The sequence below is a fragment of the Aspergillus japonicus genome (genome assembly GCF_003184785.1).
Source record: "Aspergillus japonicus CBS 114.51 unplaced genomic scaffold BO86scaffold_15, whole genome shotgun sequence".
Taxonomy (NCBI): domain Eukaryota; kingdom Fungi; phylum Ascomycota; class Eurotiomycetes; order Eurotiales; family Aspergillaceae; genus Aspergillus; species Aspergillus japonicus.
The window spans coordinates 166,609-192,688 of record NW_020291652.1 but is presented as its reverse complement, the minus strand read 5'-3'; the positions used below and the strand labels follow the sequence as shown (position 1 = coordinate 192,688).

General features: G+C 51.3%; 14 protein-coding genes across 14 annotated transcripts; 11 read left to right on the top strand and 3 right to left on the bottom strand.

The window, feature by feature from the left end:
* Positions 1–50: 50 nt before the first annotated feature.
* BO86DRAFT_388079 (uncharacterized protein) lies at positions 51–1,153 on the top strand. Its single transcript, XM_025671767.1, has 2 exons — positions 51–414; positions 555–1,153. The coding sequence occupies exons 1-2, from the start codon at positions 135–137 to the stop codon at positions 953–955; spliced, it is 681 nt and encodes a 226-aa protein (XP_025529104.1). The 5' UTR covers positions 51–134; the 3' UTR covers positions 956–1,153.
* Positions 1,154–1,343: 190 nt separating this feature from the next.
* On the top strand, positions 1,344–2,675 carry BO86DRAFT_359388 (ketopantoate reductase family protein; the record flags this gene model as incomplete). Its single annotated transcript, XM_025669777.1, has 5 exons — positions 1,344–1,414; positions 1,463–1,556; positions 1,616–1,670; positions 1,738–1,946; positions 2,061–2,675. The coding sequence occupies exons 1-5, from the start codon at positions 1,374–1,376 to the stop codon at positions 2,673–2,675; spliced, it is 1,014 nt and encodes a 337-aa protein (XP_025529103.1). The 5' UTR covers positions 1,344–1,373.
* Positions 2,676–4,595: 1,920 nt separating this feature from the next.
* On the top strand, positions 4,596–4,993 carry BO86DRAFT_398244 (uncharacterized protein; the record flags this gene model as incomplete). Its single annotated transcript, XM_025673541.1, has 2 exons — positions 4,596–4,703; positions 4,763–4,993. The coding sequence occupies 2 exons, from the start codon at positions 4,596–4,598 to the stop codon at positions 4,991–4,993; spliced, it is 339 nt and encodes a 112-aa protein (XP_025529102.1).
* A 1,115-nt stretch (positions 4,994–6,108) lies between these two features.
* On the top strand, positions 6,109–6,564 carry BO86DRAFT_378083 (uncharacterized protein; the record flags this gene model as incomplete). Its single annotated transcript, XM_025670612.1, has 2 exons — positions 6,109–6,219; positions 6,283–6,564. The coding sequence occupies 2 exons, from the start codon at positions 6,109–6,111 to the stop codon at positions 6,562–6,564; spliced, it is 393 nt and encodes a 130-aa protein (XP_025529101.1).
* A 758-nt stretch (positions 6,565–7,322) lies between these two features.
* Positions 7,323–7,737, top strand: BO86DRAFT_398242 (uncharacterized protein; the record flags this gene model as incomplete). Its single annotated transcript, XM_025673540.1, has 2 exons — positions 7,323–7,430; positions 7,504–7,737. The coding sequence occupies 2 exons, from the start codon at positions 7,323–7,325 to the stop codon at positions 7,735–7,737; spliced, it is 342 nt and encodes a 113-aa protein (XP_025529100.1).
* A 1,022-nt stretch (positions 7,738–8,759) lies between these two features.
* BO86DRAFT_398241 (uncharacterized protein) lies at positions 8,760–9,118 on the top strand (the record flags this gene model as incomplete). The annotated part of the gene is made up of 2 exons (XM_025673539.1): positions 8,760–8,867; positions 8,948–9,118. 2 exons carry the CDS (start codon positions 8,760–8,762, stop codon positions 9,116–9,118), a joined length of 279 nt encoding a protein of 92 aa, XP_025529099.1.
* A 716-nt stretch (positions 9,119–9,834) lies between these two features.
* Positions 9,835–10,238, top strand: BO86DRAFT_398240 (uncharacterized protein; the record flags this gene model as incomplete). The annotated part of the gene is made up of 2 exons (XM_025673538.1): positions 9,835–9,933; positions 10,005–10,238. 2 exons carry the CDS (start codon positions 9,835–9,837, stop codon positions 10,236–10,238), a joined length of 333 nt encoding a protein of 110 aa, XP_025529098.1.
* Positions 10,239–11,012: 774 nt separating this feature from the next.
* BO86DRAFT_53682 (uncharacterized protein) lies at positions 11,013–11,828 on the bottom strand. The gene is made up of 2 exons (XM_025677455.1): positions 11,313–11,828; positions 11,013–11,229 (listed from the first exon to the last, which is right to left on the bottom strand). The coding sequence occupies exons 1-2, from the start codon at positions 11,694–11,696 to the stop codon at positions 11,134–11,136; spliced, it is 480 nt and encodes a 159-aa protein (XP_025529097.1). The 5' UTR covers positions 11,697–11,828; the 3' UTR covers positions 11,013–11,133.
* Positions 11,829–12,143: 315 nt separating this feature from the next.
* Positions 12,144–13,599, top strand: BO86DRAFT_408734 (uncharacterized protein). Its single transcript, XM_025674362.1, has one exon. The coding sequence runs from the start codon at positions 12,183–12,185 to the stop codon at positions 13,524–13,526; it is 1,344 nt and encodes a 447-aa protein (XP_025529096.1). The 5' UTR covers positions 12,144–12,182; the 3' UTR covers positions 13,527–13,599.
* Positions 13,600–13,932: 333 nt separating this feature from the next.
* Positions 13,933–14,861, bottom strand: BO86DRAFT_398238 (uncharacterized protein; the record flags this gene model as incomplete). The annotated part of the gene is made up of 3 exons (XM_025673537.1): positions 13,933–13,987; positions 14,044–14,225; positions 14,370–14,861. The coding sequence occupies 3 exons, from the start codon at positions 14,859–14,861 to the stop codon at positions 13,933–13,935; spliced, it is 729 nt and encodes a 242-aa protein (XP_025529095.1).
* Positions 14,862–16,711: 1,850 nt separating this feature from the next.
* BO86DRAFT_427027 (glycoside hydrolase family 71 protein) lies at positions 16,712–19,367 on the top strand (the record flags this gene model as incomplete). Its single annotated transcript, XM_025675545.1, has 2 exons — positions 16,712–18,722; positions 18,791–19,367. Coding segments are annotated over 2 exons (2,588 nt in total), but the record flags the coding sequence as incomplete, so codon positions are not given.
* A 2,177-nt stretch (positions 19,368–21,544) lies between these two features.
* Positions 21,545–22,628, top strand: BO86DRAFT_427024 (RTA1 domain-containing protein; the record flags this gene model as incomplete). The annotated part of the gene is made up of 4 exons (XM_025675544.1): positions 21,545–21,591; positions 21,648–22,026; positions 22,077–22,317; positions 22,374–22,628. Exons 1-4 carry the CDS (start codon positions 21,576–21,578, stop codon positions 22,626–22,628), a joined length of 891 nt encoding a protein of 296 aa, XP_025529093.1. The 5' UTR covers positions 21,545–21,575.
* A 910-nt stretch (positions 22,629–23,538) lies between these two features.
* On the top strand, positions 23,539–24,466 carry BO86DRAFT_455248 (NYN domain-containing protein; the record flags this gene model as incomplete). Its single annotated transcript, XM_025677098.1, has 2 exons — positions 23,539–24,350; positions 24,404–24,466. The coding sequence occupies exons 1-2, from the start codon at positions 23,610–23,612 to the stop codon at positions 24,464–24,466; spliced, it is 804 nt and encodes a 267-aa protein (XP_025529092.1). The 5' UTR covers positions 23,539–23,609.
* A 102-nt stretch (positions 24,467–24,568) lies between these two features.
* BO86DRAFT_309641 (uncharacterized protein) lies at positions 24,569–24,763 on the bottom strand (the record flags this gene model as incomplete). Its single annotated transcript, XM_025667824.1, has 1 exon — positions 24,569–24,763. A coding segment is annotated over one exon (195 nt), but the record flags the coding sequence as incomplete, so codon positions are not given.
* Positions 24,764–26,080: the final 1,317 nt, after the last annotated feature.

Genomic DNA, 26,080 nt, shown 5'->3' with positions numbered 1-26,080 from the left:
CTCTCCTCCGCTCCCGCAACCGATGATCTCACTCGACCTCCATCCAGCCAGCTTCCCTCCCGCCAACGTCACCGTCACTGTCACCGTCACCAACTTCCTCCCATCATCACCAATTCCCCCTCGCGCACAACAAAATGGGCCTCATCCGCCGCGCCCTCAAGCTCACCACCCTCGGCGGCACCGCCACCCTGGGCGCCTTCTTCTTCGCCACGCGCAACTCCACCTTCGTCCCCCTCCCGACCACCGACCCCATCTTCCACACCCCGGGCTACCAGACCCTGAACCCGCACAACAACCCCACGAGCCACGACCTGTGCATCCGCCGCGTGCGGCTGGCGGACATCAATCCCTCGCTGCTGGAGAAGAAGGGCAAATTGACCGAGGCGTTCTGCGCGGGGGTGTGGAGTGGTTGGGGTGAGTTCTACCTCACCATTACGCAGCTAGGTCCCTAGCTAGGTAGCTAGCTAGCGCATCACGCCCTCTTCTTCCCCTTCCCCATCCCCCATTCCTCCCCGCTCCAATCCAATCCAATACTGATCCCTATGATAATGAAGGATACGCCTACCAACGCCGCTACCTCTCCAAGAAATACGAATCCCCCGCCACCGCGACGGACCTGTGGACCCGGGAGCAGCTGCGCTCCGCCAACTACGAGGTCGGCACGCGCATCACCGACCATTTTGAAGTTGTGGAGAAGACCCCCGAGCGGATCGTGGTGCGGTGCGGCGACTCCCCCCGCAAGACCGGGGTGCGCGACTCCGACGGGCTGTTTGAGATCTCGGCGGTGGTCAAGCCCGAGGAGGGGGTCGCCGAGTTTGGGCTGAAGAGTGTGTTCTTCAAGGGGACACCTTCTGACAATGCGGGGGGGCCGCCTATGCCGGCGCATGTGTTTTGGTTGCATAAGCAGTATACGAAGTTGTGGATGGAGACGGGGGTGTGGAATGTTTTGCGGTGATTCTTTTGCAGTGGGTGAAGGGGGTGGGGGTTGGTAAATACCTTGGTTTCTTGGGTGGATGTACGGGTGGCAGATGTAGATGTACTGTAGATGTGGGATTTCACTGAAGGTCTATCTAGTGTCAGTGCAGTTAGATTATGCTCTCAACCATTGGGTCAATGGGCCTTGGTTTATTATGTGGCCATGTGTCTAGGAAGCAGTCAACCTGTCAGTCAGTAAGAAGTCTAACGTTACTGCGTACTGTCCAGAAAACGTGGGATGTCAGCTCACCCGGACAGAATCCCGCCGGAATTGGCCCGACCCCCGCACGGGATGCAACACCTTCAATGAACCCCCACGTTTCCCCGCCCCGGTCAACCCCAAATATCTAAGTTCCTGCAGGTGTCTGTCTGCACTTGGACACTGCAACAACCTCACAATGTCTGACAAGATTGAAGTCCTCCTCTTTGGCCTCGGCGCGTGAGTGTCCAGCATCCCAGAATCAACAAAATTGGCTAATTCAAGCAGCATCGGCTCCTTCTACGCCTTCATCCTGCGCAGCTGTCCCCGCGTGCGTCTGACCGTCGTCGCGCGCTCGAACTACGCCGCCGTCAAGGAGAATGTACATCCCCTTTTCTTGCGCCTTTTGCTGAATTGCAAGACTAACAACTGACCGGATAGGGCATCCTGCTGAAAAGCGCCAACCACGGCGAGCACCGCTTCCACCCGGACCGCGGTGAGCATTACCCACCTCCCACCCACCGCAGCCCGCGAGGAAAGCCTGGACACTAACGACAGCACAGTGATCCGCGCGCCGTCGGAACTCACCCCCAACTCCGCCCCATTCGACTACGTCGTCTGCACGAACAAAGCCATCGACGTGGACAGCGTCGCCCGCGCCCTGGCGCCAGCCATCTCGGGCAGCACCGCGATCGTGATCATTCAGAACGGCGTGGGCAACGAAGAGCCGTTCCGGCGGCTGTACCCCGAGAACCCGATCATCTCGTGCGTGGTACGTATACCCCTTTCTTCCACCAACGGCCTCCCGACCCCCCAAGAATCCTGCGACTGGTTCCACACTCCCCCACCACACTCCACCTAACAGATACTGACACCGATATGAAAGACATGGGTAGGAGCCCACCAACCCACGCCCGGGGTAACAACACACACGACCTCCGAAGCCACGCAACTGGGGCTCTACGCGCCCACGGACCCATCCGCCGTGCCCCGCCTGTCGACCTTCATCGACATCCTGAGCACGCCGGAGAACCCGCACCCGACGCCGCTGACGCCGCTCGCGCCGGACGCCCTGCAGCGCACCCGCTGGGAGAAGCTGATGTGGAACTGCGCCTGGAACACGCTGACCACCCTGACGGCGCAGGACTGTCAGGCCTGGCTGCGGTCCTCGGACGAGGCGCTGCCGCTGACGAAGCGGCTGATGCGCGAGGTGGTCAGCGTAGCGCATGCGTCTGGCGTGGAGCTGCGCGAGACTCTGGTCGAGGAGCAGATTGCTCGCATGCAGGGGCTGGGGGCTGTGAGGACGAGTATGCAGACGGATCGCGAGATGGGGCGGCGCATGGAGGTGGATGTTATTATTGGAACGGTGGTGAAGGGGGCGAGGCGGGTGGGGGTTGATGTTCCGGTCTTGGAGACGGTTTATGCGTTGATTAGGGCGGTGGATGGGTTGGCGGGGGCTGGTACTGGGGGTGGGGCTGGGGAGGTTAGGGGGAGGATGTAGGTTGTGGTTGGAATGGTGGTGGGGTGGCGTTTTGCTCCTTGTTGGTAGGTGTACAGTTTCCTGAGAGCTTTTGACACAATTGAACTGGATGTGAAATCCTGTGTGGTTGATTGTCGACGGATTGGTTAGCACTGGCAAGGCCACTGGATTAGTGCTCATTGACGGATGGTCGATGACTTCCTCTTAGTAAGGGCAAAGCTCATCAGAGCTTGTTGCGACTGCCCAGGGGATGCTGATGTAGCTTGCCGTCTGCGAGCTGGTACCATCCGCCATGCCAACGAGCGGAAAATAGCATGTTAGACGCAAGACTACGGCAGAAGAGGACGAGAATAGCCCACCGGCTCATCACTCGGGCTCCGCCCCTCGTTTCGTAGAAGTCTTGCTCCGACGGAAAGGATCTCCGCCAAATCCACAGTCAAGAGCATGCTCTGCTATTCGTGGCTGATTCCATCGCAAAGATGCATGGCGTTGTCTCAATGGCGTTGAGCGTCCATTGGCATTGCTGTTGCCAAGCCCTCCGTGTCATGATTACGGCTATCAAATGCGCGTCGCAGAGCGAGATCTGGCCTCTGTGGAATACGTACGGAAAATAAACCGGGGTCAAGACGAAGGGCTAAGGAGATCATGTGATGACACCTTGGTTTGTGAGTGTAACAATGAGTATGACATGTTGAAAGCTTGGCTTTTGCAGCACCGCAGCCAGAGCTCATTCCTCAATTCACAGTTACTATGGCTTTCTCTGTTCTCAAACGTCACAGCTGAACATATCTCCGATATGCACAATCACAGTGTACAGTTCGCAAGATAACCGCTGCAACCCCCAGGCCAAGTCGGCAAGAAGATCTAGCACCGATGTACCTGACCATGACGTCAGTATCCCAACCGGGGCATTCGATGGAGAAAAGGCAAGGAACAAGCATTCGGCACGGACCAGGCTCCACGTTCGCTTAGCAGGCCCCGTGCACGGGGACTGTGGGCTGGCGCGGGCTCGGCAAGACCCCGCTACGGTGGAGCCGATCGAGCAATGGGTCCTCCGTAGTTACTAGCTTTATTTCAGCTTTACAGACGTTGTAAAGTATTGTGGGTCGGACTAAATTACACGTTACATACCGCTAAAAATGTATTACCTGACCTTTCATCAGTCTGGGGTAACCGGTAAAGGTAGCTTTATACTATAATAAGTTTAAACAGATGCAAAATATATCTAGGATATACCAAACCAATGTGATTTTGTCACGTAACAAATGTTACATACGATCATTGCTGGGCTACCGGCCTCGGAACCGTAAATTGGAACAGGAACTATACAACAGCCAGCAGAGTGCTTGAGGTTGTATGATGAGGTGGGCAGATGGTTATAGAATGTACGGTCTGATGCGTCGAATTATGAGAAGAGACTAAGCCTCTTTAGTATACTTGCCTGAGGTGATATGCACGTGCGACCACGGGGCAGGTATATTACAGTAATGAAGGAGAAAGAGCCCCTTTGTGGAGGTAGCTTGTGTTACTGTACATGAGTGAGGGATCCACGAGTAGGTAAAGTTTGGCTGGGGACAAGAGCGCAGCCATATCCCCAAGTCAATGCATATATGATACTTCACATCTGAACAAATAGTAGGGAAGCTTCATGCATATTATTGGCAAATATCAGCACAATGGTTGCAGCCAGGAGCTCCCGGCCAGCGCCAATAACTCCTTTCAAGTACATGAATACCCTGTTATTGACTACCCTGTAAAGGTCTGGTTGCATTATCCCACAGCTGCCGGTATCCTCTAGGTCAATATATTGGCAATCCCAACTACTCCGTACAGCCCCCGTTTACCGTATGTCATCCAGGAACCCGAGCTTCCTGTCTTCAAGAAGGGCCTTCCACCCCTCTTGGGAGTCTCATTCGATAACCCTACCCATCCCCAAGCAACATGAAGTTCCACACTGCCTTGATCATCATCAGCGGCCTCGCAGCCGGCGTCCTGGCTGCACCGATCCAAAGCCCCGCCAGAGGAAGCCTCGATGCAACCGAGCGCCCGGTAACTCCCTGCCCCAAGAAATACACTTTCCCCTAGTATCAGAGAATTGACGAGTGCAGCGGCCCGAGCACGAGCATTCCACAAGCCACAACGCCGTCTCCAACGCCCTGCCCGCAAGCTACGGAAGCGCCCCGGCCCTCCACGTCCCACTACCCGTCCCCCTCCCGCCGGAACAGGGGGCAGCAGCCCCCTCGGAGCATCCGCCCCCTCGGGAGAGGCGTCAACTGATCTCCGGCAGCATTCCGCTTCCAGAGATCTCGTTTCCAGAGATCCCGGGAGTAACCGGTTGAACGCGGCTTGTTGCAAGCAAGTTGTCCAGGATTACCAGGGACAGGATAGGATCCTTTGCCCCCAGACTATTACAATGGGGCTGGGTAGATAGTGTGAGCTTCAGGGGTTGAGGGACGGAGATTTTGGGTGGGCTCATGTATAGCTATCTTGTGTGGAAACCGAGAGGCGGACAATGGATGGGCGGTTAAGCGCTCGTATGTGTATAGGTCAGATTGGTACCAAAGAGGCTTGCTTTGTTTGAAGACACCTGGGGGTTTTCGAAAGAGGTCTATTATATTTATGAATAGAGGGTCTCTGGCAAGAAGGCAATGGCAAGGTAAGCCTATAAAGTCTTACTACTATTCCTACACGTTAGAATAACACTTGAGTCTATTCTTAATAATTGATTAGAGTACTAGATTGGTCAGGATATCTGAACAAAAACTATCAACCTGGGCGGGCGGCGGACGAAGAGCAGCCTGGTCTGGCTAGCGAGGCCGCAAGGCCGCCGACAAATACTTCCTCGGGTAGGCGTATATAGCTGGGCTGTGCACTCATCCACGTCCTCCATCATAAGTCCCGGTAGAATCTTGTTCCCGACCACAAGCGTGGAGAAAGGGGGGATGGTGGACTTCAGGCTATCTTACAGAAACTCTTGATAGGGTGGCTGAGAGGCTGGGGAGAGTCCAACAACACCCCTTTGGAGAAATGTAAACATACTGGTACATAACTTAGTGCTTACAAGAGCTGGACGACAGCCACGGGCTTTGACTTGATCTGGCAAGTATCTACTGCACATATCAAACCAGCCGATCGGCATATGATAGATCGATTCTGAAGGAGTCGATATGGAAATTCATGCATAATATTGCCGGGAATCGGCACAATATTCAGCGCGAGAAGCCCTAGTTTAATGCTTATAGGCTCTTCTGAGTCAGGGAGCGATCGTATCAATTCAACAGTGATCTCTCTAGCCAAACCTTGGGTCAATGTCAATCACCACTACAGGCAGTCTATGTGGCTCCCGCTTCGCCGCAAATCCCATACCGGAATCCGGAGCTGTATTTAGAAGAGGCCTGTCACCTTCCTCGAAGGTTGTAATCTACTCCAAATATTCTGTCCATCTCAAAGGAATATGAAATTCCCCACAGTCTTGATGCTCACCAGCAGTCTTATAGCCGGTGTCCTGGCTGTCCCGGTTCCGGGCCCCCCTTCTACAGAAGACCTGGATGCCACTCATCTTCCGGTTAGTCACCTCAGCAGACTATCTGCAGTGGATTATTCTGAAGAGTATTTATGATATGTACAGATGCACGAACAGTCCACGGGCCACGGTGGTGACATGCCCAATTCCAACCCTCTGCACAGAAGCGCCAGGAGCCCACAGCTCCTCGCAGGACAGCTTCTCAGGCCGCTTGTGGGAATCCCAGCCAGAGTGAAGGTCACGGCCTCACTCCAAACGAAGCGTCAAGGCCTCACCATCCCCGGAAATCTGCCTCTCAGCATCACGGCTCCCCAAGTTTCGGTTCCCGAGATTTCTGTCCCCCAGCCTCTGGTTTCCGTCGCCGGGCCTCCCGAGGTTCCAGGCTGAGTCAGGGCTTGTGGTAGCTGACCTAAGATTGTGAGGAGCGAGCTAGGGGTTCCTGTTCTGATTCTCGTGGCCATGGTGGTAATAGGGGCCAGTGGGCGCTTTGCTTGGGGGGCTAGGGGATGAGGGAGGGTAACTTATTTGGCACGATTGTTATGAAATTACTCAGCAAGGAAAGGCAGTAAGAATAATGGTAGGGAGGATCAGTCAATGTGTAGACGAGTGCCTAGTGTATACAGTAACAACGTTGAGGAATGATGCGCGTGTGTATGCGACATCGACGAGAAGAGGCTTGCTTGGATAGAGGACGCGGATTTGTAGACGGATTTGATGGAAAGAGGCTTCATATGATGCGGAAAGGTATTGTCTTGGCAACTGGAGTGGCTCTGCCAACAGTGGAAGATGAACCACGGTGAGGTAGTTCTGTATAGTCTCACCACTGCTGCGGCAAGCTTGATATCGAGTCTGAACGAGTTGCTGTGCATACTATTGCTGCAGTATTAGTATAAGACTAGCGGTAAGGAACTTTCCATCAGTGTTGATAACTTGTGTTACATGTATGCATAGTCTCATTTTGGTAATACAATAGTCAGTCTTATGATCGGTTGAACGTCTAATCACCGCTACTCCGTACATCAAGCCCCCAACACACACCACTGTCCGACCACACTAATGTACAGGAACCCGGAGCTGATTTAAGTAGATCTTGTCTCCCTTCTCAAGGACAAAGCTTCCCAAGAACCTCTGGTCACATTGTCATCATGAAATTCCCTACTATCTTGATCCTCATCAGCAGTCTTGCGGCCAGCGTCTTGGCCGCACCACTCCACAACCACTCCGCGGGAAGCCTGAAGACCACAGATCGCCCGGTAGTGCCCTCCTTGTTTCAAATATAGTGTGTATTTAATCATCAAGCATCATGCTAGGTCTCGATACGTCTAGGTACAAAAGCAGCCCGCAAACCACGAAAGCACGTCCAACACTCCATCAGAAGGCGGTGCGGACGCACCAATTACCCACGTACCAGTCACTGTCCCCGACAAGGGGGTAGTGCCCTCTGAGCACAAGGATGTGGCCACGAGCCAGGAGAAGCGCCAGGGTGAAAATCTTGGCCTCAGACAGGACGTCTGTGAAGATCTTGGCGTTTGTATTCCGGGTGTAGTTGTGCGGAGGTAGAGCTATCGGACCCCGGGGCGCATACGGTCATGGCTGGTGTTTTGGGGGCTGCAGAATGGGAGTTTGCACAGCTATGTATACCAGGCCAACGGGACAAGGGCCGATCGAATAAGCGCTTGTATGTCTAGAAGGGGCATTGATGGACGGAACATTGCGTGAATTAAAGTAATCTTATTTAGTAAGTCAAGTTGCTTTGGAAAGGGGGGTCATAGCAACCAAATAAACCCGGACAGTCCTACTAATATTCTGGGTGCTTGTATAAAGCCCTGAACACGCGAATAAATGGGAAGATATCCGTAGCATAGCGCTTCGTGATTTCACCGCCATGAAAACGCAGCAAGTTACATGAAACTGATATATCACCACTTTGGACATGCTTCGGGAGACGGTTCCTGAGATTGCTGCGCCGCGATCTGCGGCAAGGCGCTGAAGATCGGCGCCTATATTTCCAAGTTTGTACGTAAAAGGTATGCAAGGGGCTCCCTGGGCTTGTGGTTGGAAAATATCAATGATAGGGTCATGGCCGTCTCAGCTGTGTAACAAAAGTTATTGAACTGCGCTAATTGCCTTGGTGTATAGTGGGTGTAAAATTTTCTTATAATATATAAGTATAGCCTAAAGCAGTGAATCAGAAAGCCAAACTTGGTACAAATTGCCCTAAAAGATATGATAAATAAGTTCAACTATAGTAACAACTACTAGGTTGAGACTAGCTTAAAAGGTCTTTACTTATATCAGTAATAGTATTGTCAACTATTTCTAAGCAGTATAGATTATGATATATCACATTAAAAAGTTGATATATTAATCTCAACTAGGAGAATTAGTGCAGTTCAATAACCTTTGTTACACGGCTCCGTACTTGAACAGTCTCTATAATATACCTGAGCTTATATAGTGCGCCCCTGAACCGCACATCTCGTACTGACAGTCCCGGGACCATATTTTAATCGACCTTGCACCCCTTCCCCTCGCTACTTTTCGAGAAACCAGCATCAAAACGTCTATTTGTCTCTATCAGGATGAAGTTCCCTACTGCCTTGATTCTCATCAGCGGTCTCACAGCCGGCGTCCTGGCTGCACCATTTCAGAACCCCGCCACGGGCAGCATGGATGCCACCGACCCTCCGGTAAGTGACCCTTCCGTGATCGCATTCATATGAAGTTTCTTGGGATATGGAATATTGATGTGTCCGGATGCAACGAGCAGCCCGTTGGTCTTATCTCTGGCGCTCTGCCTGGAGTCCACCTACCACCTCCTTTTGGCGAGAGGGCACTCTCCTCCGAGCAGAAGACCACGACCTCATCCATGGAGCAGCGCCGGGGGATTGCAGGGCCCGTTGAAGGGGTAGTCTGTGACGACCTCGGCGTCTGCATTTGACGTTGGGCGGAGTAGCGTTGGGTCTCGGATTGTGACTAGCTTAGTGGTGGTCATCATCATGTTCAAATGATCTATTGTATGTATTGGAAGGTTATGTCTCTCCTCATGTCATGCGAACCTTAAGCTGGAGCAAGAGTTGTGCTTGAATGTACCGAGTAGAGATAGACAGCAAGAGAGATCGTGATCATGAGGTGATGTAGACTTAGGGCACGAGGATAACTTTGCCGATACGGCTTGGCGTCTTGCCCGCGCTATGTTGATCCCACTGACGAGGTTGTGATATATTTGATAATGTAACTCTAAATACACTAAGGGAAACGATCGGCGCATCGCATCGCCGGGCATCGACACTCGTATTTACCGCAAAGAGCTCGAGATCAGCGTGTCTACCCCTTTGACGTGCAGAAATGTTGTGACAGTCCCTAGATACAGAGATTGTCTGGTGAATTAGATACAGCCATCGCTTATATGAGGCGGAGTAGCAGAGTTGCGCGCAGGCAATACCTAAATCTAATGAAGTGCTATGTAGATGATCAGCCACCCTTGCCTCTTCGATAGATTGGAAAGAGTCTAATTGTCAATAGTCATGTATACTCCCCTCTGATCGTGCACTCACAACAACAGGTACAGAAAGTCGAAGTAGTACTTTAAGGAGTCTTGGCCCACTCCTCTTGGAGACTGTACTCCACCCAGACCTCCATCCTTCTCGAGCAACGATGAAGTTCACTACTGTCTTCTTCCTCAGCGGTATTGCGGCCGGCGTCTTGGCTGCGCCGTTTCCCTCCACCGGGAACTTGGATGCCACTGATCTCCCGGTAGGTAACCTCGAGTGCTGTAGTCTGTTCGAACACCAACTGACTTGAGATTTTTCCGGGTGCACGGGCAGCCCTCAGGCCACGATGCTTTCAATCCTCTGCCGGACAGCGATGCGAGCGCACCGGTCCTCCACGTCCCAGTCTCGCCCGACCATGGAGCAGGCCCCGCCCAGCATAACAACATGGTCTCACCCCGGCAGATCTTACATGACGTTTACAACATTGCCTCCGGTGGGAACGTAATAACCCCCTGCGTGAAGGATATCGAGACCTGCCTGAAGGAGGCGACGGAACTGCTAGGGTAGTTGTAGGGCTGATTCCGTGGTCCATGGTGGCGGCGTCGGGGTTCGGTGGAGATTGGACAAGTGAGACACGATGGTTGGAAGGTTCTCGTCATACACACATCTCACGTGAAGTCCAACAGGGCAATGACCGAGTGGCTCAGCGCTTTTATGAGCATGATGTTGAATCGTTCCTGGTGGCGCTTTTCAACCAAGAACGAAAGAAGAAACAGCTGGTGCATTCTCTCAAAGATCCTCTTGATACTTCTTCGCGGATCAGTTGCGACTTTCCGACTGTGATTATGAATGGATATGCAACGACGTGAAGGCAAAAATGAGAGCTGCAATGAGGACTGGGCCAATCAGGATGATGCTCCTCTCAAAGTATAAGGTACAATGGTTGGTCTAGGTTGAAGCACGATTACAATTATTCAAGTGTACAAGTGATGTTTCTGCATTCCAAGAAAAACTGCGTACTATGATCCCTTGTCTGAAATCACTTGCGCACAATGGGATATAAGATCCCTGTGTACCCAGTGTCCAATGCTCTTGACCTCGGCTTCAGCCATATAGACTAATCCTAAGGCAAATCCATCCATACTGCCTGCTAACAGACTCCTCAGACAATATTTACCTATGAGGGGTGACGGAGAAATAGAAAAGTTGCTGATTATAACATTGTATTAACATAGAATGAATGTCCGGTGCAGTACTCTGATTAAGCTATCCTACAGACTTTTGCACCACCTGCAATGTAATTATATATGCTGCAGGGATTTGGAATTTTGAATTCATCAAGTACAGTCAGACACTGCAGAGTCAACCCCCAAAAATGTCTTCTTGGAGCAGAGCTCAAGAGAAATCGCGGAAAGCAGTATGCCTCTGGGGAGATTGAGCTAACGCTGGGTTCTGTGCCTGTTCAGTGAGGAGAATGACCATGACGATGTTTATGGTGATGATGCGAGGTGGGCTCGCGCTTGATAACTGCAGCAGAAGACTCTGCAGGTCTTGGTGTCTGAAGGGGTTTCATTATATCAGTAGAGTGGTTCCAGGCGCGGAAAAGAGGATGGACAAGGAGAAAAGGCTTAGAAAACTCACTGCAAATAGAGACGGAGTCGGGGTTCCGGAGGAGGCCGAGGGAACAGCAATCGACGAGACCGGCGAGACTGCTGCCGGCCTTTGACAGCTTCCAGATACAAATAGCGGATTATAGTCCTTGGAGACGGGCTGCTCGCGATACTGTTGACATTCTTGCCCTGAGGTCGAGTATAGCCAGGCTTGACACGTGGACATTGTTGCACATTGAGCGGCACAAGCAGAGGCATTGGTCACTTGTCGAGAGACTGCAACCGCTCCATGACTGAAAAATGAGATAGTATCCTCGATGACTGAGTGGGTGCAAGGAGCTCGCGGTTGTGGTGGAACCGAAGCACTGGCTCCAAGAGCTAGCAGTGTAGCAAGTCCTGAGGCACGAAAGATCATGGTTAGGGATAAAAGTGAAGGGAAGAAGCTTGATAGAGAAGGATATTTTGAAAGACACCTAATAAGTGATGAAAGCCATCAGTCAGAAAGGGGCTGACATGTGCAGCAAATAACTATCAAAGACAAGCTGAATTTGAATCTCTAATTTGTCTAGCCAGAAAAAGCACCACTAATATTACTAGTATATACGGAGTACAGTATTGTGCTAATCACCCAAGCGAAGTCCGGTGGCGGAAACATCGGCAACATCCGCCCTTGTGCGTGCAGGGGCCGGAAATTGTCCGGTTCCGCTCCACCCCACCATCAGAGCGGGTCTGAAACAAGTCCCTTATTTTTTTCCAATAGTCTCAATTAGTCTTTCTTGGCCTTATCTTGGCTTGCAGGCCCTTTTAAGAGCCAAGGCAGCAGCATCTGAACAGTTTTCTACCTTTTTCATCAGCTTTGTACCGTCAATTATACCTGAATAGCTCTTTTCATCCCCAAAATATGGACCCCCTCAGCGCCCTACCTCATGAGCTCCTATCTTCAATCAGCGAGGAAGCCGCTGATTGGGTTGGGCTTGACAGCCTGATTCGAGTTTCGCCACGCATCGCTGCGCTGTTTATCCTCGAGGGAGGTTCGGATCAAGCCCACCCCGATGCCATCTACCTCGTTGAGAACATCCTGCGCACAAATTCAATGATGAGCCATCGACTGCACCGGTTCTTCCGGATGTGTGCGGATCTCCGGAGCCCTACCTTCTCTTCCGGATGCAATTTGACCCTAGCCGAGTTTATGGCACAGGACTATTCCTCACCTCTGAGCCCCACTTCTGTGACCGGCACTGTGCTGCGGGACATGGTCCGGGTTGCAGCCAACATCCAGCGGCTGGCGTGCGCCTGCTTAACCACCTTTCTGGCACGCACCCGAGCGGTGCAACCAATAGGCTACGGGAGGGATGCGGCCGGGAAGCTAAAGGGGGGAGAGCCATACCCAGCGCAAGAAGCCGGTCCTCCATCGTGGGCGGAAGAGTACCGTGTTTACCGAGCCTTGTGGCATCTACAGCTGTATTCAGATGTGTGGAATGTCTCTCACCAGCTGGACTGGCCTATCAGCGAGCTCCATCTCTATTTACGAGTCTCGGACTTTAGCGTTCCTTCCAGTAGACCTCAACGCGGGCCAACACAAGAGGGAGAACCCACCGGGGATGAGATGCGGGCTGTGTCGGAGTGTCTGCAGGATATTTGTCTCCAGCCAAACTTGTCAGAACCACTGATCGCGAACCTCGACAGTTTTTACTTGCGTTTTTGGCTGGAGTTGCCCGATGCATCGTCTCTTAGGCACCAGGTTCCTCAGGGCAGCAATTTTTGTCAAGCCAATGCCTTCCGTGGCTTCAAGGTCTGGAGTCCTCCACCCCTCCCGCGTCCCGAGGAGGATACATGCACGCATGTCTTGGGGCAATGGGACAACACTATCCCTGCCATGCAGAAGCGAAATATTGGTAATCTATGGTTCATGCTACCAATGTATGAGGCATATGAACGTGCAGCTATGTTCCAAACAGCCTCTCTTCTAGATCCCCGACCGTTACTCGGACTAGGATTGGTTTTCTGGGACGGATGGAGGCTCTACAACCTAGGTCTTTGGTCAGCAAGCCCTAGTAATTGGGAAACCGGAAAGAATTCTCCTGTTGTTACGGGCCCTGACGGGAGCCAGGTTCCGGTCGATTATGCACCGAGACTCAAAGACGGAAGAGAAAGGAATTATCGATGGTCTGAATTCGCTGCAGCTCGCTTGGTGCAGGAGGCACAGGAGGCACAGGAGGAAAGGAGTGGTCTGGCGACTCAATGACAGGCATCACGTCTTCTAAGCTGTACCGTGTCTAAATGGTCGAATTATGTAATAATAGTCAGGAAAGTAAGGTTATAGAGTTAGATTTTACCAATTCCGTCGAGGCGACTGGATATTTCTTTTCACCGTGACAGACAACACGGCAGTATTCCTATCCGCGGTTTTGCCCCCGGCCTACCCTCGCAGAGCTGCAAGATTCTTCAACTGGAAAATCATATGATACCAATCCTTTCCATCGGAATGCCCTGTGGTTCTCCAAACCGTAACCTGGACTGGCCTTTTAGTTTTCCTTCCATCCATGAATTGTTGCTTGTGATTGATGACTAGCCAACCAATTCCGCTGCCATTCGGAGTACCCAGGAGCGCAAGCCCTTCTCGATTGATGTATTCTCCTGACTTGGACTGCTTATTGCTGATCTTGAAGGTAGTTCCGGGCCAGACAGGAGGAGGCCCCCCACACACTTCGTGGATCATGTCTCTCGTATTTTCATTGAGCAAGTGGGTGCGCACAACATACTGAAGTGCATTGATCGAGCCCCCTTCCTCCGCCAGTTTCTGATAGGCGAGAAAAGCGATATCGGACCATCGATTCAAAGGAGGGAATTCTGTCGTACCCTCCTGTGAAGAAGGTCCCCAGTTCGACTCCGCCACAATGATCCCACTGCGAACACTCATCGGATTCCCGAATTCCATATAGGTCTATGTACAAGTCGTAAGTAACGTTTTTCGAGACAAAGGGGCCCAGCACGGGCACGTCCCTCTCCCCATGAAAAGAAGCAGAACAAGCGGAAGCAGAAGAAGAAGAGAAATAATAATAAAGAAAAGCGCTAGATTCCCACTCACCCGTATTGGTCCTTTATCCTGATGGAAAAGCATGCCGACGAGGTTACCATCCGCTCCTCCGTTGGTAGAGACAGTGTAGGGCAGACCCAGATCCCGTAGCGCTGGTCCGAGCGATTCTTCGCTCGTAAACCTATTGTACGGCTTTTCTGAGTAGTATTCCTCAAGATCGTCATAAGTGAAGCTGGGATTAGGCTCATCCGCGAGAGTCCACACGCCTGCGCTCCGACAGTAGATTCCGCGGCCCTTCGAGATGGCCTTTTCGAAAGTGAGCGGTACTTTGGCACGACTGTAAAGCTGGTAGTTGTGCTCAGCGATGCTCACGTTCAAAGTGTCTTCCCACCCGAGTAGTGATGAAGTAATCGAATCCACATTGCGTCCTTGGAGGCTCAGTCGACTACTCCCGGCCACCTGAAAGCTCTGGTGTACCAAGAACAAGCAGACCAGGGCAACGAGCCCTAAGAAGCACTGTCGGAGGACCGCTGGAGTAGCCATTGCTGTTAAGTTGTTGGGTGCTAAGCTTCAAGTATTATGCGGATGTTTCGACACCGAGATGATATAACGAGAGTATGCAGTGTGCGATAAAAGAAAGGACAATAGTTAACGAATGGCACTCTGTAAACAGAGAAAAAGAGAGAATGGACAGAAAGAAACCTTTCAAAACTCGCAAGCCAGGCGCTCAATGCAATGCAAGCAAATCAAGAGGGCTTTGGGCTCTGCCTCTGAAGCTACCGATGTTGTGGTTACTCTTATATGGTAGGTTAGGGTTATGGCGGGCTACAAGCATGGAGTGGCACGCTTTCCTCTATGCATGACTGTGACTTCCTTCCAGGCTTAATTCCACCATGATTGGGTTCATTTCGGATCTCACGGTCCTCTACTTGCGAACATTGATCGAGCTAGAACCAATGTGGATAATGAAGCTCAGAGCTTTCGGAAGGTGGAAGACACAATATCTCCATCCCCGACTCCGCGCCGTAGTCGGCCGGTTGGATTGCGCGATTTGTTTTCTTCTCTGGCCCCGCAATTCAGCCCAAAATGACATTGGTTGAGAGGGTCCTGTCCACCTTCTTGGAGGAAGTAAATATCGGGGTCGCATCGCAATGTTCAGTAGCTGCCTCGATGGCAGCTGCCTAGACGTCTGGAGATTGGGAGAGGGTAGATAGACCCGCAGATGTCGGATTACAGGGCCCTGGCTGGTATCGAGAGCGTCATATGAAAAGATTTTCTGTTCACAGTCCGAGTTAGCTGTAATATATCGGTAGCACCAGACCCTAGAGAATACAAAAGCACACAAGCGTCTCCATAAAGGGGGTTTAGAATCATGGGCTATCGCGATTTAAGATTGGCGCTGGTGGGGAAGCATAATAGGGCGATCCGATAGGCTGTGAAACAACCAAGCTCCGCTAAACTAACGGTGCGTAGCCGTGGTCCGCGATCCCCGGCCCTCATCAAAGACTCGATCCCCTGGGACTCTCATTGCACCGGCAAAAGTGCACCAGTCGTCTTCGAGTCATGCAATATCGAATCTGAATGGGCTCGCAAGGGAAAAGACAAACCCTAAGTGCAATACCGTACCTATTTTTCTCAAATAGTGGTCAAAGTGGCAACACTGTCCTGTCCACCCAACTACTGCTGATTGGACACAAGTCAACTCAAAATGACAGCACTGTCCGATTTTTCTCCTTAGGGTCAAGCGAAAGAACAATTGACTGGGTCTTGCCCAATTAGGTTATCGATGTTATGTATGAACTGAGCTAAAGTAGATGAGATGGACTAGTGCAAGCCTTTGGGTTACGGGCATACATAGGGAGTCGGCAATAGCTTCAACACCAGAATTACTCAGCATCGTTTTCCTTTATTACCTAATGTGATTGTGTAGAATGCTAAGATAATTTGCAGGTAGAAGGAAGGGACCTGCTGTGTAGATCGAAGAAAATGCATATTTAAAGCGCCCCAAGCCTCCTCCAATATTGTCCAGTGCGGTTCAAGCGTCCTTCATTCTTTCCTTTAGTCGCTTTTCAGTCATTCGTTCATAACATCGTCTGGGTGTTCTCGTGTATTGAAACCCTGCAATCTTATCAATGTTTTTCGCTACATTCCTTCTGCTGCAGCTATGAAGATTCTCCCTCTGTTGGTACTCCTGCTAGGAGTCCAACATGTGCAATCTCGTGCTGTGTTCGCTCATTTTATGGCACGTGTTACCGTCACAGACATAGAAGAATCTACCCCAGCTAACTATCAATGTGTGACAGGTCACCAACTCCCAAAACTACACTATGAGTGATTGGACCAATGATTTCAATCTGGCCCTCGAAGCCCACCTGGATGCGTTTGCCATGAACATGGCTTATGGCGATCCAACCAATGAAGCATCGCTTGCTGCAGCCTTTTCCGTGGCGGAAAGCGTTGGCTTCAAGTTGTTTTTCTCCTTCGACTATGCAGGTAACGGTGCCTGGCCGAAGGAGGTGGTAATTTCATATATCACAAAGTATGCTGCGAGCAGTGCCTACTTCCAGCACGGCGGGCAGCCATTCGTCTCCACCTTCGAGGGGCCCAACAATGCCAACGATTGGGTAGATATCAAGGGTCAGACAGGTTGTTTCTTCATCCCCGACTGGTCTTCCGTTGGAGCTAAAGCAGCAATGGCCAAAGGTGTGGCCGACGGGCTCTTCAGCTGGGCCGCATGGGCCTGGGGAGGTCAAGAGATGAACACCTATGTGGATGCTTCCTACCGGGACTATCTGAAAGGTCTGCCCTATATGATGCCGGTCTCCCCGTGGTTCTATACGAACCTCCCTGGCTACAACAAAAATTGGCTATGGCGGAGTGACAATCTGTGGTACGACCGCTGGCAAGAGGTCTGGTATTTACAGCCGGAATTTGTCCAAATCATTTCTTGGAATGATTACGGAGAGTCCCACTACATCGGGCCGGTCTACGAGAAGTCTATGGCGGCCTTCGACATTGGTCGCGCACCCTTCAATTACGTGGAGAACATGCCGCATGATGGATGGCGCGCTCTACTACCCTTCGTGATTGATATGTACAAGTCAAACACGACTGTTATTATGAATGAAGGACTGGTGACCTGGTTTCGACCCCAACCAAGGGCAGCGTGCAACGACGGCAATACCACGGTCAACACCGTCAGTCAACTTCAGATTGAGTCCCTTCCCACCGAAGTAGTCGAAGACCATGTCTTCTTCTCAGCCCTGCTGGGCAGGAATGCCGACGTTTCGGTCACAGTTGGTGGGGTTGTTGTGAGTGGTGTAAAGTGGCTACATACGCCGGATGGGGGTGCAGGCATGTACCACGGCAGTGTTGCCTATCCGAACACTGGTGATGTGGTGGTGACCGTCTCTCGCGAAGGGGAAATGGTGGCTCAAGTCTCCGGGGGCTCCATTACCACCACCTGTAATGACGGCTACGAAAACTGGAACGCTTGGGTCGGTAGTGACGTCTCACCAGCGCTTGACTTGAAGATCCCACGCCCTATCGGTACCGACGTGTGTGTCGAGGGTACTGGAGTGGGCAACTTTGCTGGCCTTTGCGAATTTGCCTGCAATTACGGATATTGTCCGGTGGGAGCCTGTTATTGTACTATGGTCGGGGAGCAAAGAACCTTGCCTAATGCCACCGGTATTACGGGCTATCCAGCCGCAGGGGAGGATGCCAATTACAGTGGACTGTGCAGCTTTACATGTAACTATGGATATTGCCCTGAAGGCGCATGTGCTACAGTCAGCTCGCCATTGACAATTCCTAGCAGCTCCCCCTTCACTCCCTCCGCCTGCGTGGCCGGAACAGGCGAAGGCAACCTCGGAGGATTGTGTTCCTACGCCTGCAACTTCGGTTACTGTCCGATTCATTCGTGTACGTGTACGGCAGAAGGGGTGTTGGTCGACGCTCCGGCGGCCAACTCCAGTCTTACGGGGGTTCCGGTGTCTACTGTCGATTACAACCAGTATCACGGCTTGTGCGACTTTGCGTGTAGTCGAGGGTACTGTCCGGATGGTGCCTGTGAGCTACGGTCCACACTGGACCCTTCCACTGGTTCGACCGGACATGACTCCTCCAGCTCGTCCTCAACGTCTAATATCTCTAACGACACAATCGCCTTTGTCGGGTCAGGCATCTGGGAAGATCCCTACGCCGACTGCCCCTTTCCATGCACGATAATCTTCCCTGACACGACACTGGGGAGTCCGACAATTATCTATCCTCCTCCATACACCACAACATTGCAGGTGGAATGGGAGGGCAGCAGTGTGACGACGCAGACCGACGGTGAGGTATCAACCGGGACAACAACTACCCGTGTCGCGGAATCGACTACGATTGACATACCACCGAGTAAGTATATCCAGTTCGAAAGTTCAGTGGTGCCCGACTAACATTGTGGTGTCTGAATCAAGTTCAAGTAACCGGCTGGGGATTCTGGCCTGTGGTGGTCAACGGACCTACTGACAGCCCAATAACCGTTCATCCCACGCCTCGTCTCCCCCCAAGCACTGTGATCATCGCGGATGACCCTAACCCTCTGGGTCAAAGCTCTGTTACGCATGCTCCGCGGCCGCGCACCGTCATCATTCCACCTTACCCCTGGGATACTAGGCCCTATGGCAAGGACGACAGCGATGACAACCTCATTGTTCCCAAGCCCCCGGCCATCAGCGTTGGGGATGGCCCCGTGAGCCCCAAGTGCACAAACGACTGTGGAAAGCTGTGCAGCGATCGCTTTTGCGGCTGTACATGGGCCTGTAGGGGAACCGGGTTTACCTACAGCGACGTTGACACCGACGACGACAACAATAGCGGTAGCACGACTGACAACGGAGGCTCTAGTCCAAGCAAAGGGTCCAACAATAATAACAATCCAGATGGAGATGACGATGATGACGACGACGAGGATGACGGAGGAATCGATTTTGGATGGGTGGCATCGACATCAACGGCAACTCGCCGGACCCCAATGCAAACAATGAAGACTCGAATAAGAGCCATACTTCCAAGACCACCGCCACATCCACCTGTACCCGCAAGACGGTTACCGATGCTTGGGTCTCGTGCACATCGCTTGACTCCAGCTCGACTTCCTGCACCACCACCAGCACCCTCGTTGAGGTCGGCTGCTCCGTCACGGCCACGACCACGACCACGACTGCCACAGGCGAAAGCTGCCCCTTTGTCAACCCCAACGACGACCAGGGCAGTGACGGTGGGGCCCTGGCCGACAGCGCCTGGTCCAGTATCGCGGGCCAATCCTCAGGGTGGTACACGTATCTGGGGTACACCGCAGACCCAGCCACAGCCGCCTCGACCACCACGGCGCGTAAAACCAGCACTAGCACCACAACTACAACCACGGCAACCGCAGCCGCCTCAACCTCCACTAATACCAAGCTTCCAACCTACGGTGACAAGTCCGCCTGGGCTCTGTTCCTCCGCGAGGAGGTGGGCAACAACAAACACACCTACATCTACCAGGGTCTGGATTACGAGTACGTCGGTCTCGCCGAGAGCAATTGCCCGCGCGAGACCACCTGGTCCCGCAGCGTGATGACCGGCACCAGGAAACCCACCAGTCTGACCGGCATCACGGTGTTTGACGATACTTGCTCGCTCACGGCTGACTACGCGAATGTCGACCCCACAAAAGATCAGACAGTCGGGACGCTCTCGTGCAACAAATACGCCGATGCGACCTGCAAGTATGAAGAGACGAGTGGGACATGTGAGACGGGCCAGATCACAGGGACGCATATCTTGTCCTGCTACTGGTGAAAAGCAGCCTGCCGTGGGATCAGTCCTGAATGCCCCAGACCCAACCGATCCGGAGACGATCGGTAACTTCAATGGCTATGTGCGGATGGTGAACGGCCAGTGGTGCCCAGAGTCTGATTCGGACAAGGAGGAAGAGGCTGAGCCCTTGGAAGGATGCACCTTGGAGGACGTCGGCTGGATCAATGTGCTTTACGACGAGGCGGAGTTCCAAGGATTTTATCTGTTGGATCACTTTACATGGGAGGAATACAGTCGGCGTCCCCTGGAGGCCATCAGTTTTAAGGCCTTTATCTGAAGCTGGCATGGGGAGATGAGAGGGTAGGATTGGGATTGATAGTGGTCAACCCTCTTGAAAGACGCTCGTTATGATTTCGTTTGGTGAAGCCTTTGCGATCATTGCTATTTACCCGGTGTCAATTTGTCTTTTTGCCATGTATCTAACGTCAGAAACAATGAATGCCATCGATTGAAGTTGTATGAACATGCCTTGCTGTTTCTTCTCGAAGATCTCAATGTAACGGAATCGTATGTCTATGGTGTCCATCAAAATACTCAAGCTTATGCCTTTGTGCAGTATAATAATCCTTACCAACTTTGCTGCTGGAAATTCGACAATATTATCATCGCTGAAGCTTCACACTTATCTGATCATAACAAAGAGAAAGAGAAAAGACAGAAAGCTGAGTTTAAGAACATCGCATGTAGCACAGGGATAGCTGACGTGAATTCCGTTGTCAATGTAGCTAACCGGCAGAGAGAGTGATCATTCGAAAGCATATCCAGCTCCACTTCTTCAATTATGATCGTAATAATGTTTCTGATAAAATAAGGCATGGTTCATAAACAGACAGACTGGAAAGATTACATCACAAACGTAGCATCTAACTCGGCTTTGTGGACCTCTTACCCCATACTTAAATCCGACTATCCTACATCAAAGCTTCGTCTATGGGAAGATTGAGGGGCTGGAAATCGATTTGCGGATGGAGACCACAAGAGTAATTCCGTGTCCCGACCATCATCAAGGATCATCAGAGAAATGTTATAAACTCGGTCTGAGTTCCCGCAGTACAACAGTCGTCTGCGAAAACTTTCTTTACCTTAGTCCTCTCAATCGGTCGCCGGGCGGCCACTCCTGAGTCGCTTGCCGAGTGAAGTGGCCGGGGAGCCTGCCAGGAGTGCAGTGGGGCCCGACATATGGAAAAAACACCTCGTGATATGATTGGTTCGTCCATACGAGCGGGCCAATCAGACCAAATATTGTATATCAGCCCTAGGTAAACTTCACGATGACAGCGACTCAGCTTTTGTTCATCAGGCAGCAGGACGATGCACGAATCCTACTTAAAGTCGTTGTCTCACTACCAGAGGTATGTCTCCTTATTCTTTTTTCTCTTGCTATCAAGTATCCACACCGCCGCCATGACGCAGTGTAAAGGTACAGTATCTCTTTCAATTAAATGTATAGGAACCAATTCCCTGACGATCCAATAGCTTTAACAACGCCAGACACGATGTGGACCTTTTGTCCCTCGATTGGTGCTGCGTACTTGTTCACCGTGCTTTTCGCTCTGACGACTCTCGCCCACCTCGCACAGGCGATTCTTCACCGCAAATTCTACTCCTGGGTGATCGTCATGTCCGGTCTCATCCAGACAGTGACCTACATTTTCCGCATTCTCAGCATCCTGCATCCTGCCAGCTATACAGACTACGCGGCATGGTTCGTGCTCATCCTTATTGCGCCTCTCTGGACCAACGCCTTCGTTTATATGATCATGGGCCGCATGGTGTGGAACTTCACCGATGACGCGCGCGTCCTCCGCGTGCGACCCTGGCATTTCGGTCTTTTCTTTGTGGCTCTAGATATAATGTATGATCTTCCGTCTCAGGTCTTATAAAACGACACTGACGATGCAACAGTGCATTCATCGTCCAAGTCTACGGAGCCGCCCAAGCAGCCGGCAACAACGTCTCCTACAGCACGGAGATGACGGGCTTGCACATCTACATGGCCGGCGTGGGCGTGCAGCAGTTTTTCGTCCTCGTGTTCGTGGTCTGTGCCGTGGCCTTCCACCGTACGTTGCTCCAGCAGCGGCGCTCGGACGCAAAGAAGGCATTACTTCTTCTCTATGTGCTTTATGCATGTCTTGCCCTGATCACTGTAAGTGTAACAAGATTGTTTGCTTGACACGAAGAACGGTGACTGATTAGCAGTAGATGCGGATCATCTTCCGACTGTGTGAGTATGCGCAGGGCCTGAACAGCAAAATTCCCGCCCATGAAGCTTATCAGTACTGCCTGGACTCCTTGCCGATGCTGTCGGCGCTGGTGCTGCTCAATGTGGTGCACCCAGGTCGGATCATGCCGGGTAAGGGCAGTGATATGCCGAGTCGAAAGCAGCGTAAGAAGATGGGTGTGACTAGTAAAGGGAAGATGCCGAATGATGACGTGGTTCGCTTGAGGGAGTGCTGAGGGGTGTCGCCAACGTGTATAATAAATGGGCGCGGGTTTCCAGCGTTTGCATGTTCTTGGTTTTCCTATGTGTTAGATACTACTCCGTAGTCTGCGGTGACGGCGAATTACTTGAAGTGGTAGAGCTTTCCTGCTTAGGTATAGTGCTTTTTGTATTTAGCTATCTGCTGCGTGGAAATACAGATCACCATCTTGCTGTCTTTCTGCCTTAGTAACTCGCTTAAAGAAGAAGAATACTACGTAGATAATATGGCTTATTTGTTACCTACCGTTACTGCTATAGTATTTATAAACATTGAATACTTGCTATATCTGTCACCGACGGTGCCAATGGTCAGATTGTACACCGCTTATCACACCGCCCTCCGGGAAATGTATGTAGCCCAGCATAGTTGGTAAAAGGCAATACAACAACAATCATCCTCGTCAATATCTTGAATAGCTTTGGAGGAGAGGTGCTGGAACGTATCCTTGATTTTCTTAGTGGTTGGTTGGTTGGTTGGTTGGTTGGTTGAACTAGCTACGTTCCCGGAAGTACACAAGATGAAGAGGCCTTTGGAGTCACGTGGCCGGATTGCTTAGGAACGCCGACAAATACCGTCACAAATAGTTGTATCTAGTAACCATGTCAACTTCCATTATTTCAGCTTCAAAAAGTTTAAGATTAATATATAGACCTGTAGCTGTCTTACTGAAAAGGGATATATATATATATAGATATATCTCTGAACTTCATGTTGTTCTTAAGGAAGTAGTAATACGTGTAGTAAAAAGACTTAGTAAGAAAAAATCTATGTAGTTACCTAATGGCGGTAAATATCCGCCATACTGAGCTGTTATTAGTAACCCTGCCGCTTGGATCATCAATCACGTAGGTACGCCGTCATGACTTTTTCATATCCCTCAATCTCTGCAATGTGTATCCATATTTCCTAAGATATAACATCACACAGCGTCCTCAATAAAAATACTTGATCTCTCATGGTTGCCGACCCTACTCATACTAAACTCGCGGTTCTTATCGACGCGGACAATGCGCGGTTCTCCATCATCAACCTCCTACTTGCAGAAGTTGCAAAATATGGCACGGCTCATGCAAAACGAGCCTATGGAGACTGGAGCAGTCATAGTCTCTCGGGCTGGAAGGAAAAGCTTCTTGAAAATTCAATCCTGCCTATACAGCAGTTTTCGTATACCCGTGGCAAAAATTCCACTGACTCAGCTATGATAATTGACGCAATGGATCTGCTGTACTCGGGCCGCTATGATGGGTTTTGTCTCGTCTCCAGCGACAGTGACTTCACCCGACTAGCCGCCCGGATCCGCGAGGCAGGGCTCGTGGTGTATGGTTTTGGGGAAGCCCACACGCCACAGCCCTTCGTTGCGGCCTGCGATAAATTCATCTACACAGGGAATCTCGTGCATCTCGATGAGCTTGCGCCGCATGCCGATCGCATTGTTTCGCCTGGGAAGTCGGCTCGGGCTAGCCAAGCTCCACTCAATCCAGAGCTAGCCAGTCATTTACGGGCAGCGGTAGAAGCAGCCTGCAATGACGAAGGATGGGCTAGTCTCTCGGATGTCGGTCAGCTCCTGACCACAAGACACTCGGACTTTGACTCTCGTAGCTACGGGTATCACAAGCTGAGTGATCTGATCACTGCCTCTTCCTTATTCGAGATTAGTCGCCGCTCCTCACACAAGAGCTCATTTACGGAGATTTTCGTACGTGATAGGCGTCGGAAGTGATGTGCAATGAGTCGATTAGTTACATATAGGTTATCTTAGTTATGCTTTACTCTTTCGTCTTCCTCGTCTCGTCGGGCGCCCGTTGTAAATGAATTACACACGTATAAAGACGAGGTAAAGGGGGAAGTAGTGGTGACCGTTAGGGCCACCAGTGAATGGCATTGCGATAGTCCGACGGGAGCTTGTGGTCGAAATTAGGATCGCCTTCCCCTAAAAGCTAGGACCGCAGTAGAAGGACGGTCTCGAGGCGACAGGCGATCCTCGAAGGGGGAGCTCCCGAGCCAGTGCGCCAGCGAATTCACGGACAAGGTCACCTGCTGAACAATGAACATACCTAAGATCCCGACGTTTATCAGTCCCCCTTGCCAGTCATCCCAGCCCAACCCTGAGTCCCATCGCTAGGAAGATGAAGACGTATTACCGGTGTTGCCAGATCACGACGGGATCCTGGTCCGGATCCGAGATCTCGATCCTTCCGATTTGCTTCCTCAGCCAACCTATGGGTAGATCAACCCCTCTCCCACTTAATAAGGTCTTTCTCGGTGTCAGTGTATCGGAGTTTCATCAGTCTAAATAGGGCATAAATACTCTCAGAACAGCGTGCCCTCTCACCACCGGTGATTTCGATACCAGTGCAGAAATAATACAAGACTGGCCAGCCCGCAGTCTTGCGGTAAAGCGGAGTGGACAGTGCCCTATACCAACCCATGAGGGGAAGGAATATGGTTGAAGTGATATTCACCCTATTGAAAATCTTATACCAAGTCCACCAATTTCCCGCAGTTTTGGTGTAGGCCCGCTCATTCGCCATCATTCTCGATTCGGTGAACGAGGTTTATTCTAGATATCTATTTTGAATCTGTGTGGCTGATTCAAATATGCCCTGAGCACTTCTATTTCACTCAAGTTCGATGCTATATGGAGGGGTGAATGAAGTAGTCAGCTGTGTATGATTGTCCTTGCCACACATCGTTCTTTCATCCTGCGCCTAAGAAGCGTAGTACCTAGAGTCCCGTTCTCGCGAGCCGAGTCGCAAGGGAATTTGTAGTAAGGGGTATGACACCTGGACCTGGCAGGGATTCTCGCTGGAGTAACGATCATAATGGGAGTCCCTGCCCCGGGATGTGAGGTTGGTGTCTCCGCCCACGGGAGTGGTGGTTGCTGTGTGGAGGGTCAGTGGGAGGAGGAGGGTGAGGGTGGTGATTGGGGCTTTCTCAAGGTGATTAAATGGCAATTGGTTAAGTTGAAATTACAAGCGATTGAAAACTTGTTGGTGAGTGTGAACTATACTGGTGCTGATCTCGAGTTATGGACTGAGAATGTCGGGGTTTATATAGAGCATTGCTGCGCACGAGGGATTCTAGATTGCAAGTGACAAAGTGCCGGGATCTTTACTCTGCACTCAGCTGACTACTTCATTCACCCCCTCCATATAGCATTGAACGTGAGTGAAATAGAAGTGCTCAGGGCATATTTGAATCAGCCACACAGATCCAAAAATTCCGGGAATGTACATACCCCTAAGCCATGGGAAGTAACCTCTTAGCGCTGTGTTTTGTCGGTTTTATGTTTGGGGATGATGCTCTCAGGTCTCGGCGGGATCGGAATGTAGTTCCTGGGAAATACTAACATGACCAATTGTTCTTTATTTGCCAGTGCCATTCTTCCTCTCTTAACCTACGAAATCGCCCTTCGTGATTTAAGCC